The sequence below is a fragment of the Furipterus horrens genome, unplaced genomic scaffold (genome assembly GCF_987537825.1).
Source record: "Furipterus horrens unplaced genomic scaffold, mFurHor1.1.pri manual_scaffold_12, whole genome shotgun sequence".
Classification (NCBI taxonomy): domain Eukaryota; kingdom Metazoa; phylum Chordata; class Mammalia; order Chiroptera; family Furipteridae; genus Furipterus; species Furipterus horrens.
In genome coordinates this window covers 56310156-56325569 of record NW_028327182.1, presented here as the reverse complement: position 1 = coordinate 56325569, position 15414 = coordinate 56310156, and the positions used below count along the sequence as shown (strand labels likewise).

The following is a 15414-nucleotide window of genomic DNA, read 5'->3' as shown; positions in this document are numbered from 1 at the left end:
CAGATTATCTATGGGACCATCTCAATGGATTTCAGGATTCCTAAATCAGGCAAAATGGCAATCACTGAACCTGGCAAAGCTGCTAAGTCATCTAATCATATCCCATCCTTTCTTTCACTGAATCTTTATTTCTGGAAAGCAAGAATACAAGAGATTGCAACTAACTATATTACAAGATAAACTTATTCTGGGGCTCTTTAAAATAGTGAGATCTTAGTTTACTTTAAGTACAGTTTATTTTTATAAATATTAAATTGATATAAGTATGATTTCTCTTACATAAGAAAAGGTATTCCTGTATATATATAACTTGTTTTAGTGAATAAATTGGTGATACCCATTTGAGACTTTCTTCCTTTATTAGTCTACATATGTTTCCATGAATGTAGCAAATCTAAGTTGTTCAACAAACTTGTTAAGTCAAAATTAAAACAAGAAAAAGACAGGAGTTGGTGGATAAGCAGCACCTCAATTTGCTTATTTCACTGTATTTTTCAACAAATAAATCTAAGGATAGTCATCTACCTCACAAACTTCTTTTAAATAAGAATATACACCAAGAATACATATTGTTTAAAGAGCATCAACAACCAGATATGAAGGTTCAGAGGCACTGAAGTAGCAGATTAGATTCCTGATCTGACACCTAGTTGGGGTGGCTTTTACTTACACTTATAGAATCTGGCAGCAACATAGCCTGCAGGTGTGCCCAACAGCACCCACAGGACTACAGCACAGGTCATCAGTGCTCCTCTGTTGGCAGGCGACAAAAATCCCAGGCAAGCAAAAACTAAGAAAAAAGTAATTTAAAGTTACAAGTTTTATTTTGTTTCCTTTGTTGTAAAGTGATATAAGACCCCACTCTTTAAAAGTAATAAATTAAACACAATGTCATGAAAATACACCATCTTACCATGCAGCCCCACTGAATCTTAGTAATATTTAAAGTACTGCATCAATAGGATCATGCATAAGGCAAGCTCCACATTGGACTTTCTTGTCAGGGTCCATAAGACCTCACCTTTCCAGTTTATTAGAGGAGGCTGATCGGATGCTCCTGAGTGCTTTCAGCTCTTCTAAGATTCAAATACAGCTTTTAAAGTTAACATCAATAAAAATATTCCCACTATAAAAATAGTCTCATTTTTGTTCCTTTTAAAAGGTCCTTTGGGGTGAAAAAACCTTATAACATTCAAACATAAGAGACAAAACAGAATCTAATCAAAGAATAAAATAGGGAAAAAAGATTTCATAGTACTATTAGCTTTTTGAATACAAGTTACTGAAAGATTTGATCAATGACTCAGGGGAATTCTGACTCCTACCCTTATTCAGTTGGTAGTTTTATTTGTTCTTCCCTATATAACCCTCTCTATAATAAGAATAAATATATAATCTTAGATTTATAGAGACTTCTAACTTTAAGCAGGGACTCAGAAGTTACAACTTACACATAAAGTCAAGTGGCTTTCTAATCCCAGAAGCAACCAAGTACATGCCCATGCACACCTTCTGATCAGCACAAAGGGGCAAGAGGAGAAACTCATGACCAGCAGGAAAGCATGATAATTAATACAGTAGCATTAGATCTACGAGAATTTCAGCTGAGATGCACTGCCTTACCCATCCCTGCCCCACCCGCCAGGCCTGAGAAATGGACTGTTCTGAAGCAGAAAAGTTCATATTCACGTATTTAAGGAAAATGATCCAGATCATTTCTTATTCTAGGCTCTCTGAAAATGTTCCCTCCTCACCAATTCACTTCCTAGTTGATCCCAACAAAGTCCAGATTGTGGCAGAAGGCAGCTCCAAATAAAATTTTAAAGAATTTTATCCTTAATTATCCATTCTATTACAATGCTACCCTGGTTCCCTGGGAATACAGTGTCCCCGTCTCTTTCATGACTTCTCCCATCCTACCCTCTTCAGTGTAATATACTTACTAATTGTAGCCCTATTCATCACAGCTGCATCTCCTTATCTAAATAAATATATATGTCCCAATTAATCTTCAAATTAGTCTTCAAAGTGAACCTGGAGGTGTTAATCAATAGTTTCCAAACTTATTCAGGAGCTAGACATAATTCTTGTGTAAAGTAATTATGTAGTTAATTCCACCATAAAAAGTTAGACTTTCACTAACAGGAAGTGACTTTAGTATTATATATTTAAAATGCATTGAACATAAAAAATGTTCACTAAAAAATTATTAAAAGGTCAATGGTTTCTGAATTCTTTCAGTAATATTCATCTGTTACTGTTCATCAATAGTAAGCATCAATGAAGGAAATATTTTTAAAAATAAATGCAAAATTTAGGAGACCCAAAATGGCAGAGGCGTTAAGTGAAAGCTACACTAACCTTCTCCCAGTATTTGGAATTACAAGTACATTGCAGAGAAATCATCCTGAATAACCAACTGAACACTAGCTGGAGAGAAGCCTATAACCAAGGATGGACAGAAGAAACCACTTCACAACATGACTGGTAGAAAGTATGAACATGCAAGAGGGATGGCTGGGCTCCCACGAGTGGCAGCTGAAGTTCTGGAGGAATATTTCAGCAGCTGGGGGTGGGGGGGGTTTCCCTCTGAGAAGTGTAGGGTCTAAATGCCAAGCTGGGCTCTGCAGCCTAGAGCAAGAGCCAGAAAAGGAATCCAGTTAACATCCAGCTGTGAAAAGCAGCAGGATTTCTGTCTGAGAGAGATGGCTGGAGACAGAGTATCTTAAAGGGCCAACAACAAAATTTCTTTTTTTCTAAAAGTATATTCTATTGATTATGCTGTTATAGTTGTCCCAGTATTTCCCCACTTGCCCACCTCCTCTCGGTACCCTGCTACCCTCTAGCAATCTTCCCCCTTAGTTCATGTCCACAGGTCTTGTAAGTTAGTCTTCCCTGTTTCTGTATCATTCTTAACATCCCCTGTCTATTCTGTACCTACCAATTATGCTTCTTAATCCCTGTACCTTTTCCCCCATTTTTCCCTTCCCCGCTAATAACCCTCCATGTGATCTCCATATCTATTCTTCTGTTCCTGTTCTAGTTGTTTGCTTAGTTTGGTTTCTTAGATTCACTTGTTAATACTTGTGAGACTGTTATCTTTCTACTGTTCATAGTTTTGATCTCCTTTTTCTTAAATAATTCCCTTTAACAGTTCATATAATAAGGGCTTTGTGATGATGAACCCCTTTAGTTTTACCTTGTCTGGGAAGCACTTTATCTGCCCTTCCATTCTAAATGATAGCTTTGCTGGATAGAGTACTCTTGGTTGTAGGTCCTTGCTTTTCATCACTTTGAATGCTTCTTGCCAGTCTCTTCTTGCCTGCAAAATTTCTTTTGAGAAGTCAGCTGACAGTCTTCTAGGAACTCCTTTGTAGGTAACTCACTTCTCTTTTTATCTTTAACATTTGGTATTTTAATTATGATGTGTCTTGGTGTGTTCCTCTTTGGGTCTAGCTTGTTTGGGACTCTCTGTGCTTCCTGGACTTGTATGTCTATTTCCTTCACCAAATTAGGGAAGTTTTCTTTCATTATTTTTTCCAAATAAGTTTTCAATTTCTTGCTCTTACTCTTCTCCTTCTGGCATCCCATGATTCGGATGTTGGCCCTTCTGAATATGTCCCAGTCTTCTTATTCTCTCCCTTTTTTAAAATCTTGTTTCTTCATTTGCCACCGGTTGACTGTTTATTTCTTATGTTCCGAATCATTGATCTGAACCCTGGCTTACTTCCCTTCACTATTGGTTCTGTGTGGATCTTTCTTTATTGCACTTAGTGTAGCCTTCCTTTCTTCCCTATGCATTTGTCATACTCAATCATTTCTCTGAGCATCATTATCACCAGTGTTTTGAACTCTGTATCTGATAGGTTGGCTATCTCCTCCTCTCTTTAGTTCTCCCCCTGCAGCCTTGTACTGCTTCCTCTTTTAGGCCATTCTTCTAAGTCTCCTCAATTTGACAGCCTCTCTGTGTTTGCCTCTGTGAATTAGGTAGAACTGCTACACCTGTTATGTTGTATGGGGTGGAGCCTTAGGTATTCATCAGTGCAGGGTGACCTGTTTCACCACTTTATGGCACTGTATGTGGGGGAGGGCTCAATGCTGCTTGCTCAGCACTGGCCCCTTTTTCATTCACTTCACCTGCTTCCTGTATGTGACTGGTGCCCTGCTAGCTACTGCCCTTTTGATGGTTCTCAGAGTGGGTGGTTTTTCGTTTTAGGACTGTGGGGGTCCTCTAAATGAACTCTCCTGAGAGATGGACAGTTTGTTTTGCTACTCAACCTCCACTGGTTTTCACTACCAGACGATATGAGGCTTTATTTTCCTGGCATTGGAAGTCTGAGCTGCATGTTCTAGCCTGTGCCTGGGATCACCTCACAGGTGTCATTCCTGGCTTTTATAATGTGAGACACTCATTCAGCCGGCCACAGCCACTGTCACCACCACTTCTCCTCCACCACACCGTGATCTCTCTGCCCCTCCTACCTATCTAAACACTTCCCCTTTAAATCTTTGGTTATTGGACTTCCATACAGTTCTGTTTTGTGGGAGTTCTGGTTGTTTTGTTTTGAGGTAGTTGTAATGCTTATGGCTGTGCAAGGAGGCAAAGCATGTCCACCTATACCTCCATCTTGGCCAGAAGCCTCGGTTCCTTATTTTTATTTCACTTCGTATACCTTCATTTCTTCCTTGATTTTTTGTCATACTCAATGATCACCAGTGGTTTGAACTCTGTATCTGATAGGCTAGCTATCTCCATTTTGTTGAGTTCTTTATCCGGGGTTTATTCTGTTTTCTCATGTGGGCCATATTTCTTTGCCTCCTCAATTTCATAGCCTCCCTGTGTTTGTTTCTGACTATTAGGTAGAGCTGTCTTTACTCCATCTAGTAGTGTGGCCTATGTAGCAAGGGCACTTGTAAATTGTGTGGGGTGGAGCCTTAGGTAATTTCCAGGGCAGGGCAACCCACTTCAACACTTTGTGGCTGTGTGTGTGCTGGGGTACTCCAGCAGGGGACAATGCCACCGACTGGCTTCTGACAATTATCCTGGCACTACCCAGTTTCTAGTCACTTTACCGACTTCCCATGTGTGACTGGCACCCTTCCAGCTGCTGCCCTAGGGTTTGTGTATGTTCTAAGACTATGCAAGCCCTTTCTTTAAGCGGTGAAAATCCAGCAGTTTCTTCTGCCACCCCAACCCGCACTGTTTTTATAGCCAGTGGTAATGGGGGTGTTTAATCCTCCCAGTGCAGGAACCCTGGGTGCAGGGTCTAACCTGGGGCTGGGATCACTAGCTACCAGTGTATGCCTCCTGATTTTAATCTGCCACTTGTGAAGGTGGGACTGTCCGTTTTGCTGCTGCTGCTTCTCCATGCCACATTACTACTCTGCCCCGTCTCAGCAACTTGCCCCTCCTACTGGCCTGAATGAACATGGCTTCTTTAAATCCCTGATTGTCGAACTTCCATATATCTTGATTTTCTGATGGTTCTGGTTGTTATTTGTTTTTGAGATCTGGTTATAATTCCTTCTATGGTTGTGCGAAGAAGTGAAGCATGTCTACCTATGCCTCCATCTGACTGGAAATTCCAAAATTTCATTTGCAGCCACTAAACCTGGGCTTTGACAGAGGAAGGGCAGAGTGGACTAGAAATCATTTGGAGAGGCTGGTGCTGCTGGCTCTGGGTAGAGAACTGAAGCAACGGTCACAAGATCTCTGTGTTGAATCATTCCCCATACTGCAGGAGCCATCTTTGTCAGGCAGAGCACTCCTCTCTAAGAGCATCAGTCTGAGAGGAAGCAATAGCCCCCACCCTGTGGAGCTGAACTGGGCTGCTGATTACAGCTTTAGGCTATACCATTGATTAAGTTTAATAACTAAGGTGGATCTCCGGGAGCTCAGACTTTACCTGACCCTCCTCCAGGTCTGGTGCTGGTAAAAACCAGCCTTAGTGTGCAGTCTGGTTCTTTCTGCACACACCCAGGCCTAGCAGAGGAAGCCACAAGCTTTGTATCACTAATAGGTCCAAGCAAGTTGCCCGGGGCCAGTCACAATAAATCAACAAACAACAAGTGCTGGTGAGAATGCGGAAAAAGGGGAAACCTAGTGCTCTGTTGGTGGGAATGCAGACTGGTGCAGCCTCTGTGGGAAGCAGTATGGAAATTCCTCAAAAAATAAAAAATGGATCTGCCTTTTGACCCAGTGTCCCCACTTCTGGAAATATACACAAAGGAATCCAAAATACTAATTCAAAAGAACATAAGCACTCCTATGTTCACTGCCACATTATTTAAAATCGCCAAGATTTGGAAACAGCTCAAGTGTCCATCAGTAGATGAGTGGATGAAACAACTATGGGACATTCGCACAATGGAATACTACTTGTTCGTAAAAAAGAAGAAAATACTACCCTTTGCAACAGTATGATGGACCTAGAGAACATGCTAAGTGAAATAAGCCAGTCAGAGAAAGACAAATACCATATGATTTCACTCATATGTGGAATCTAATGAACTGAACTAACAAGCAAAATAGTGACAGACTCATAGAGAGGAGGAAGACAGCTAAGGTGGTGGGGGGAGGTTAGGGGTTGGAGGGATTGAATAAAAAGGAAAAATGACTCATGAATATGAACAATAGTGTGGTTATTGTGGGGGGTGGGGGTTATAAGGGAACTAAATGGTAATGGAAAAAAAACTTTCAGAAACTAAGTAAATAAATGCAAAATTTAGTAAAGTCTTTCATAAACACTTTTTTCCCTTTTAAAATTAGGGAACCTGGAAGACCCTGGAAATAATGTATCCCCAGAGTAGTAACAGAACCCTTCTGGAGTTCTGGCCAAGATGGAGGTGTAGGTAGACATGCTGTGTCTCCCTCCACAACTAAGAAGTAATACAACTACCTCGAAACTAAAAAAACAGCCAGAAGTACCAGAAAATCGAACTGCAAGACAGTCCAACAAACAAAAGATATAAAGAAGAAATACTCATCTAGACAGGAAGGAGTGGTGGAGCTGGGGTGGAGAGAACGCAGAATGGTGGTGGTGGTGGCAGCAGGGCTGTGGCTGTGGCCAGCTGGTGGAAAGCGCAGTCATATATTATAAAAGTAGAGAGGGAAATCTGAGGAGCTACCACAGCCCCAAACCAGACTGCGCAGCTCAGGGTTCCCGCGTCAAGGAAAATAAAAGCCACATTGCTTCTGACTGAGAAAACCAGTAGAGGTTGGGGTGGAGGAATAAACTGCTGGTCTTTCAGCAGAATCCGCTTAGTTAGAGGGCCCCCATGATCCTAGAATGTCTGCAAATCCACCCAATCTAGGAACCATCACCAAGCAACAGCTAGAGGGGCGCCAATCACATACAGGAAGTGGAAGATGTGCCTGGAAAAGAAGCAAGTGCTGAGTAGCAACACTTTTCCCTCTCTGACCCCTCCCCCACATACACAATGTGGTGAAATGAGTCGCTCTATACTAACAAATACCAAAAGCCCTTCCCCTTACAACATACCAGATGCAACAGCTCTACCTAAGACACAGAGGCAAATGCGGAAGCTTGTCAAGCTGAGGAGATAGAAAAGTATAGCCCCAAAGAGGGAGCAGATTAAGTTTCCAGTGGGAGTACTAAGTGACATGGAGATAGCCAACCTAACAGATGCAAAGTTCAAAACACTGGCGATAACAATACTCACAGGCTTGACATTCTTGAGTAGAGCAAACGCATAAGGGAAGAAGTGAAGGCTAGGCTAAGTGAAACAAAGGAAAAGCCACATGAAACCAATGGAGAAGGAAAGGAAACCAGGATTCAAATAAATGATTTGGAACATAAGAAAGAAAGAAAGAAATAGTGAACCAGTACAGGAAGAGGAAAGAATAATTGAAAATAATGAGGAGAGGCTTAGGAACCTCTGAAACAACTTTAAGCATGCCAACATCCAAATCATAAAGGTACCAGAAGCAGAAGAGGAAGAGCAAGAAATCGAAAATTTATTTGAAAAAAAAAAAAAAGGAGAACTTTCCTAATTTACAAAGGAAATAGATATACAGGTCCAGGAAGCACAGAGAGTCCCAAACAAGCTAGACCCAAAGAGGAACACACCAAGACACATCATAATTAAAATGTCAAAGGTTCAAGATAAAGAGAGAATCTTAATAGCAGCAAGAGAAAAGAAAAGTGTTACCTACAAAGGGGTTCCTATAAAACTATCAGCTGATTTCTCAAAAGAACCTTTGCAGACAAGAAGAGACTGGCAAGAAGTATTCAAAGTGATGGAAAGCAAGGACCTACAACCAAGACTACTCTATCTAGCAAAGCTGTCATTTAGAATGGAAGGGCAGATAAAGTGCTTCCCAGACAAGGTAAAGCTAAAGGAGTTCACTATCACCAAGCCAGTATTATATGAAATGTTAAAGGGACTTATTTAAGAAAAAGAAGATCAAAACTATGAACACTAAAATGACAACAAACTCACAACTATCAACAATTGAATCTAAAAAATAAAAAGAAAACCCAACTAAGCAAACCAGAATAGGAACAGAATCATACGTATGGGGATCATCTGGGGAGTTATGAGCTGGGAAGGGGAACGGGGAGAAATGGGGAAATGGTGCAGAAATTAAGAAGCATAATTGGTTAGTAGAAAATAAGACAGGGGGAAGTTAATAATAATACAGGAAAGGGTGAAGCCAAATAACTAATATGCACGACCCATGGATATGAATTAAGAAGGTGAGATTGCTGGAGGGAAGGGGAGTACTGGGCGAAGAGGAGCAAAGGGAAAAGTAATTGGGACAATTGTAACAGCATAATCAATAAAATATACTAGAAAAGAAAAAGAACCACCCCTATGGCCAATCTATATATACCTTAGACTTCCTGTCCTACTCACTCTTCCTCTTTTGTCTTTCTCACTGAAGCCAAGAATGTCTTGGAATCCTAATTATACTGCTGCTGGTGGGGTGGGACAGTCAACCTGTGTAAACCTGGTTCTGGGATGTCCAGACTCAGACCCAGATAGTGTTTCAGGACTCAGTCATCTCCAATTCCTGTGCTGCTATGATAAAGGCTTGGTTTCTACGCAGATGAAGAGATATGAAGAATCAGCCTTTGGGTGCAGCTAATTCTACCCCAAGTCACATACAGCCAAAACACAGATTTAATGCCCAAAACCTCTTACAGACAAACTAGCCTAGCTACCTCACTGAGGAAAACTGGTTTCCAAATAATTATTAAGAAAAAGTATTTTCTATTTAATTTGTACTTAACACTTACACAGAGTCACAAATGTCATAATTAAAATTTGTGTTCCTGATCCTAGAAAGACTGATAACAGCATTCCTTTCCTTGGAGGACGGAATATATCACCATGAACTAGTTTCCAGCCAAATTCTTCCTGGGCATCTTCCTAAAAAGGGAATGAAATCATTTGTCATCTGATATCACCAAGACAACTAGACAGTTCATTCACTGATATAGAAACATTTTTTAAAATTTACAAATGTTATTTATTTCAGTTTTGAAGTATGAAGCTTGACTCATAGAGCTTTATGGTTTTCCTAAATTGTTTTTATGTGAATGCTGTGTGTTAAGGCCTATAAACTTTAATTATAGAGAAATTTTGAAAAGAAATACAAAGATAACGTGATATCTACACCTAGTTCTAATCTAAACTTTATGATCCAACTTAATGTCCTAATTTTTAATCATACTCTATCCCTTTCAACCTACATTTATTAATCTTCAAAGTAAATTAGGTTTCCTAAGCCACTTTGCTGGTACAAAACACTTCCACATACACTGGGAATGAGAGGCTACCTGGTCATTTACGAAGAATGTACAAGTTGAAGTTTTACTAAAAGTACAAGGGCTTTAAGTGGAGTGAATAAAATTATATTTGGGATTGGCTTCAAAATAATTGAGGTGGGGGGAGTATGTGGGATTCTACAGATAAAACAAAACTGAAGAGGAGTTGGTAACTGTTGCATCAAGGTGATAGGTATACTAATCTCCTTGCTGGTATGAATGTGTTGAAAGTATGGGGGTAAAATTATATGCACCCCTTCTTTTAGGTGAGGCAATATATTAAATAGACAAGGAACCATTTCTGATTACTTTTTTATTGAATAAGTATACTAAAACATTCAAAGGATGTAAGAAAACTAGGTTTCCATTAGAGAGTCAAGTCTCCTTTCTTGGAGCAAACAAATGCACTTAGTTTCTTATTATCCTTGCAGAGACATTCTACCTACCCATAAACAAGTGCATGAATACTTTTCCCCTTTTTTCCCACCCAATGGTCGCATATTATATACCATATTTCATCTTATCTTTTCAGTCTAAGAATATCATGGAGATTCTTCCACATTTGCCTTATTCTTTTTAAAGATTACACAGTATTCCACTGTATGAATATTCCATAACTAAAATCTTCTACTATTACGAACAATGTATATTTAATGTTTTAAGATAAAACCTTTTGCATCCAGATTAGTTTCTAGGAATGGAATTGTTGGGTCAAACTTCAGTATAAACTAATATTGCCAAATTTCCTTCCATAAGTTATAACAATTTATATTCTTGTTAATTATTTATCAAGGTATTCATGTCCTCAATGCCCCAACACATTATTATATCAAACATTTTAATTTCTGCCATTGTTATAGATGAACAGCCTTGCACTGCAGTTTTAGTTTGTATTTCTCTTATTAGGAATGATGTTGCATCTTTTTTAATATGTTTCAGAACCATTTGTATTTCTTTTTTATGGACTCCTTTTATATACTGTGGCCCCCTTTCATATGGCATGGTTATTTTCTTAATGATTTTAGGATTTCTTTATTTACTGAGGAATTAAACAATTTGTGTTTGTGACAGGTGTTAAAATATTTTCCCACTTAATGGTGATTTTTGCTATTCAGATTTTTAAATATAGCAATGATTTTCTTTTATGACTTGTGGTTCTCGGTCATATTTATAAAATTCTAGCCTTCTCCAAGATTTAAAAATAACCTGTTCTGTGTTCTACTATTTCATAGATTGGCATTGTCTTTTAAATCATTAACCATTTCAATACAAGGAATAAAGTTGGTTTCTACATTATTTTTTCCCCAGATAGCACCTCATTTATCAAATACTGTGTATCCAATCTGTTTTTTTATATACTTTTGTTAATCTCCAATTTTAGACTCATTATTATTATTACAGAAAATGACCTCTTGGAATTTTTTTTGTTCACCAATCCTTCTAAATCTCTCTTTAAGACTGGTTTTTATTTGTTTATTATTTATTTTTTGCTAAAGTATTTCTATAGAAATTCTTTCAGTGAAGACCTGTTTGTGATCAACCGTTTTATTAATTTGAAAAAAATGTTTCAACTTTATTCTTAAAAGATAGCTTCCCTGGATACGTAATTCTATGTAAATAGTTAATTGCTCTCAACAATTTAAAGATATTATTTTGTCTTTGAGCTTCCATTGCTAATTGGTTTATTCTTTGCAGATGCTCAAGTCTTTTCTTCCTCTGGGTGATTTTTGTCACAGTTGACCTAGGTGTGGATTTCTTTTAATTATTTGCTTGGAATACATTGTTTCCTTTATTTATGGATTCTTATCTTTCATCTATTCTGGAAAACTCCTAGCTATTACATTTTCATATATGTTATATGTTATATAGTTCTAGTATCTTGGCGGGCGCGTTAAATCTTTTGTTTATTGTAAAGGTTTTTTTTAATGCCTTAGTTTTTTTAAAAGTTTTATTTTTTTATCTATAGAGAGAAGGAAAAGGAGGGAGAAAGACAGGGAGAGAAACATCAATGCTCCCAGCTGGGGACCTGGCCCACACCCAGGCATGTGTCCTGACTGGGAATCGAACTGCCAAACCCTTTGGTTTGCAGGCTGGCACTCAATCCACTGAGCCACACAAGCCAGGGCTGTAAATTTTTTTTGTGAATTTCTGCTAATAGACCGTATTTTGTTGATCTTTAGTTATGGGAACCTTGCAGCTGAATTTCAAAAACTTTCCTTCAGGCAATTTCTACTTGAATCTGCCAAGAATCAGAAGGTACTTACAAAGCTAGAATAATTTTGCTCCCCTTCAAGAACCTAAGCTTAATGTAAGAGGAGACAAAGGTTCAGTTCCCTTACTAGTGACCTAAGATTTAGTCTCCCAATTGGTTAAAGACTTTATATAAGCATTGACCTAAAAGAGAACTTCAACCTCTTGTACTTGTGTTGCTTCCTACTCTGGCCTCAGCTTACTTTTTTGGAGGGGTGTAGTGGAATGGGGGGAGTCCTTGGATACACTTCTTACCTACCGTGAGTTCAGCATTGAGCCAATAAATCTGGTACATAAAGGACTGACTTGTTTATTCATTTATTCATTTAACAAATATTTATTCAGCACCAATGATATGCTCAGCACTGTTCAAAACATCAGTGATACTACAGTGAGTATAACAGAAAAATCCCTCTTTTCATGAATATGAGTTCTCATTGGGAAAGCAAATAATAAGCAAAATAAGTAAATAAAATATACAGTTATATCGGGTGGTGTTAAGTGCTATAGAAAAAGATTAGGAAGCATGGATGTGTATGTGCGATGGAGAACATGTAACTTTAATGGGATGCTCAGAAAGGTCTCACTGGAAAGACCATGTTTCAGTAAAGACTTGAAAGAGGTAAGGGAGCTAGTCATGTAAATATTTAAGGGATGAACATTTGAGGTAAAGAGAAAAACAAGTTTAAAGGCCTTGAGGTGGAAACATGCTTAATATGTCTGAACATCAGGAAGGTGGCCAGTACGGTTGGGGCAGAGCTCCAACAGGTACTGCAGGGCCTTTTAAACCACTGGAAAGACTGGATTTCACTCTGAGTAAAACAGGAAACCTCTGGAAGATTGTGATCAGGAGTGAAATTATCTGATTTATGTTTGAATAGATTTGTTCTGACCGCTATAGTAAGAAACTGGAGGGAGGGAACAAATAAGAGCAAGAATGGAAGGAAGACTGACCTGCTTAAATTAAGAAAAATGCCATTAACCCAAGTCATTATTTGGAAATGCCTATAATGAACAGAGTATCCTAAAATTATTTTAATAAAATATTTAATAAAACAATGAAAATCATGACAATTATAGAAGTGCTAAAAAGTTTATAAACATTAACATGTTCTTTTTCTTGCCCTGCCTGGTATAGCTCAGTAGTTTGGGCTTCATCCCTCAAAGCAAAATGTTATCAGTTCATTCCCTGGTCTGGGCACATGGCTGGGTTGAAGGATCCATCTGCAGATGGGGTGCATATGAGAGGCTCCTGATCAATGTTTCTGTCTGTCTCTCTCTCTCTCTTTCTCCCTTCCTCCCCTTCTCTCTAAAAATAATAAAATCTTTAAAAATATATATTCTTTTTCTAATTAAGAAAGGGCAGAAAGGTTGAGGGGGGAAAGGCTAAGAAGGTGGGGAAGAGAAAAAAATAGAAATTTGAGCTTTCTGTATTTTTGACAAGTCATTATGGTTCTTATGGAAATTTTTTTAACGAGTTGCTGTGAAATGAAAAGCTACAAAATGTATTAACATTATGCAACTTAAAATATCTGAGAATAAATGAGGTTGTGACATTAAATTACTTTGAATGTACCAAAAGGTTGAAATGACAAAAATTTAGTTAAAATTGATTTTTGAAAAGATAATATAGACAAATAAAAATTGTTTGGGAGTTATTCCATTCAACTTTTGCTGTTTCACACACTGGGCTGTATACTGGGAATGAAGAATCTGATAGAGTTGACAGCACATAAGTGAAAAAAGATAAATAGAGCTGTGCACCTACACCCATTCAGCACCAATCTACTGACACAGATGAGGCTGTGAGCAGTTCAGTTCTGAATGCTGTGGTGACTAACTTCTAGAGACTACAAATTCTTAAGAATCATTTTCCTATTTGAAAATGTGAATTCAGGATAACTTTTGAGGAGACTGTTTTAAAAGCACATTCTGTCTAAACCTATTATTTAAACCCTTTCCTTATTGGGGGGGCCACTTTATAAAGTACATGATTGTCTAACAGTATGCTGTACACCTGAGAATAATACAAAATAACATTGAATGTAAATTGTAATTGAAAAATTAAAAAACAACAACAATAAACCCTTTCCAAAGGAAATATAAAGGCTATGCTTGGAAGACTGAAGAACAATTCAAATGTTTCACTCACCGTAGAATCCATCTGATTATATCTGGCAATATCTTTATGCAGTGTCCGTAGCATAATCATAGCAACCATTCCAGACAAGAAAAGGACAATGACCAAGGAATTCATAATGCTGTAGAAATAAGCATGTCAGGATTAATCTGTAGCTTAATCTTTGGAACAGTGAAACTCATTTTTAAACTGTTTATTGAGAAACATTAAAACAACATTTTTCAAAATCAAAATTTTACCTAAAATTCAACAAATTTAATGAATCTGTGTTCTGCTATGTATTCTTCTAGTGGATACTTTATACACTTATAATGTAGCTTTGTGGTCTGTTGAGAACTAAAATTATTTTTGTCTATGGTCAACATTAATAAATAACTACTCTGCCCAAATCAGTGCAACACAAGCTGCAAGAATCAACGAAGCACTGATCTTTCTCTCAAGAAATATACTGAAGAACAAATTTACTCAGTAAATTAACGAGTATCAAAGGTTAGTTGGCAAAGTAGGAATAGAAGAGTAATGGCACCACGAAACAGCTTTTAGAATAAAAGTTTTGAGTTATGTTTTTAAGAAGTAATAATAATAAATAAATAGTCTTAACACTAGCAGCAGCTTGTTTATTAAGTGCCCTTCCTTTCCAGGTAAAGTGCTCAAGTGCTCTGTTTCATTATCTCCTTTAATCCTCAGAACAGTCCCACAAGGCAGGTATTTCTACATAAAGAAATGGACTCTGAAAAATTGAGTGACCTGTCCTGACTCCTAACCAGTAACTTAAATCTAGGATTGAACCCATCTGACTGAAAAGGTCAGACTTTTGAATAACTGAGGAGGATGAGAGAGTGAATCAGATATTCAAAGGGACAAGGAGTAGAATAAGTACAGAGCATAAAGCAGATTAATCTGTCATTCTTACCTAAACCACTGAATGTGGGTATGAGGCATAGATTCCAGAATATAGTCCCATCTAGAAGCCCACCTGATATTTTTATCTTCCTGCAGGGTTAAAAACAAAACAAAACTCTTTAAATAAGCATTTCCTGAGAAAGTACATTAAGAATAGAAAATTTTTCATTCTCAGCTTGACCTTCCATTCAGTTAACAAATGCAATTTCTCATTATGATAAGTTAGTCATGAGATTCAGGGAGTTCTAATGTACTCAATTCTCAGTAAAATCAGGATGAGATTAGATAGTAAATAAAAAATAAGAGTTCCAAAAGGTACCTAGTTAC

At 37.9% G+C, this 15414-nt stretch overlaps 1 protein-coding gene across 1 annotated transcript in view; it reads right to left on the bottom strand.

Moving 5' to 3' along the window:
- TM9SF2 (transmembrane 9 superfamily member 2) overlaps positions 1-15414 on the bottom strand; it is an 86970-nt gene that overhangs the window by 25076 nt on the left and 46480 nt on the right. Inside the window, exons 8-11 of the mRNA XM_090258963.1 lie at positions 15098-15177; positions 14197-14305; positions 9264-9396; positions 671-790 (exon numbers count right to left, since the gene is read on the bottom strand). Coding sequence (XP_090115089.1) covers positions 671-790; positions 9264-9396; positions 14197-14305; positions 15098-15177 — 442 coding nt within the window. The remainder of the gene's footprint in view (positions 1-670; positions 791-9263; positions 9397-14196; positions 14306-15097; positions 15178-15414) is intronic.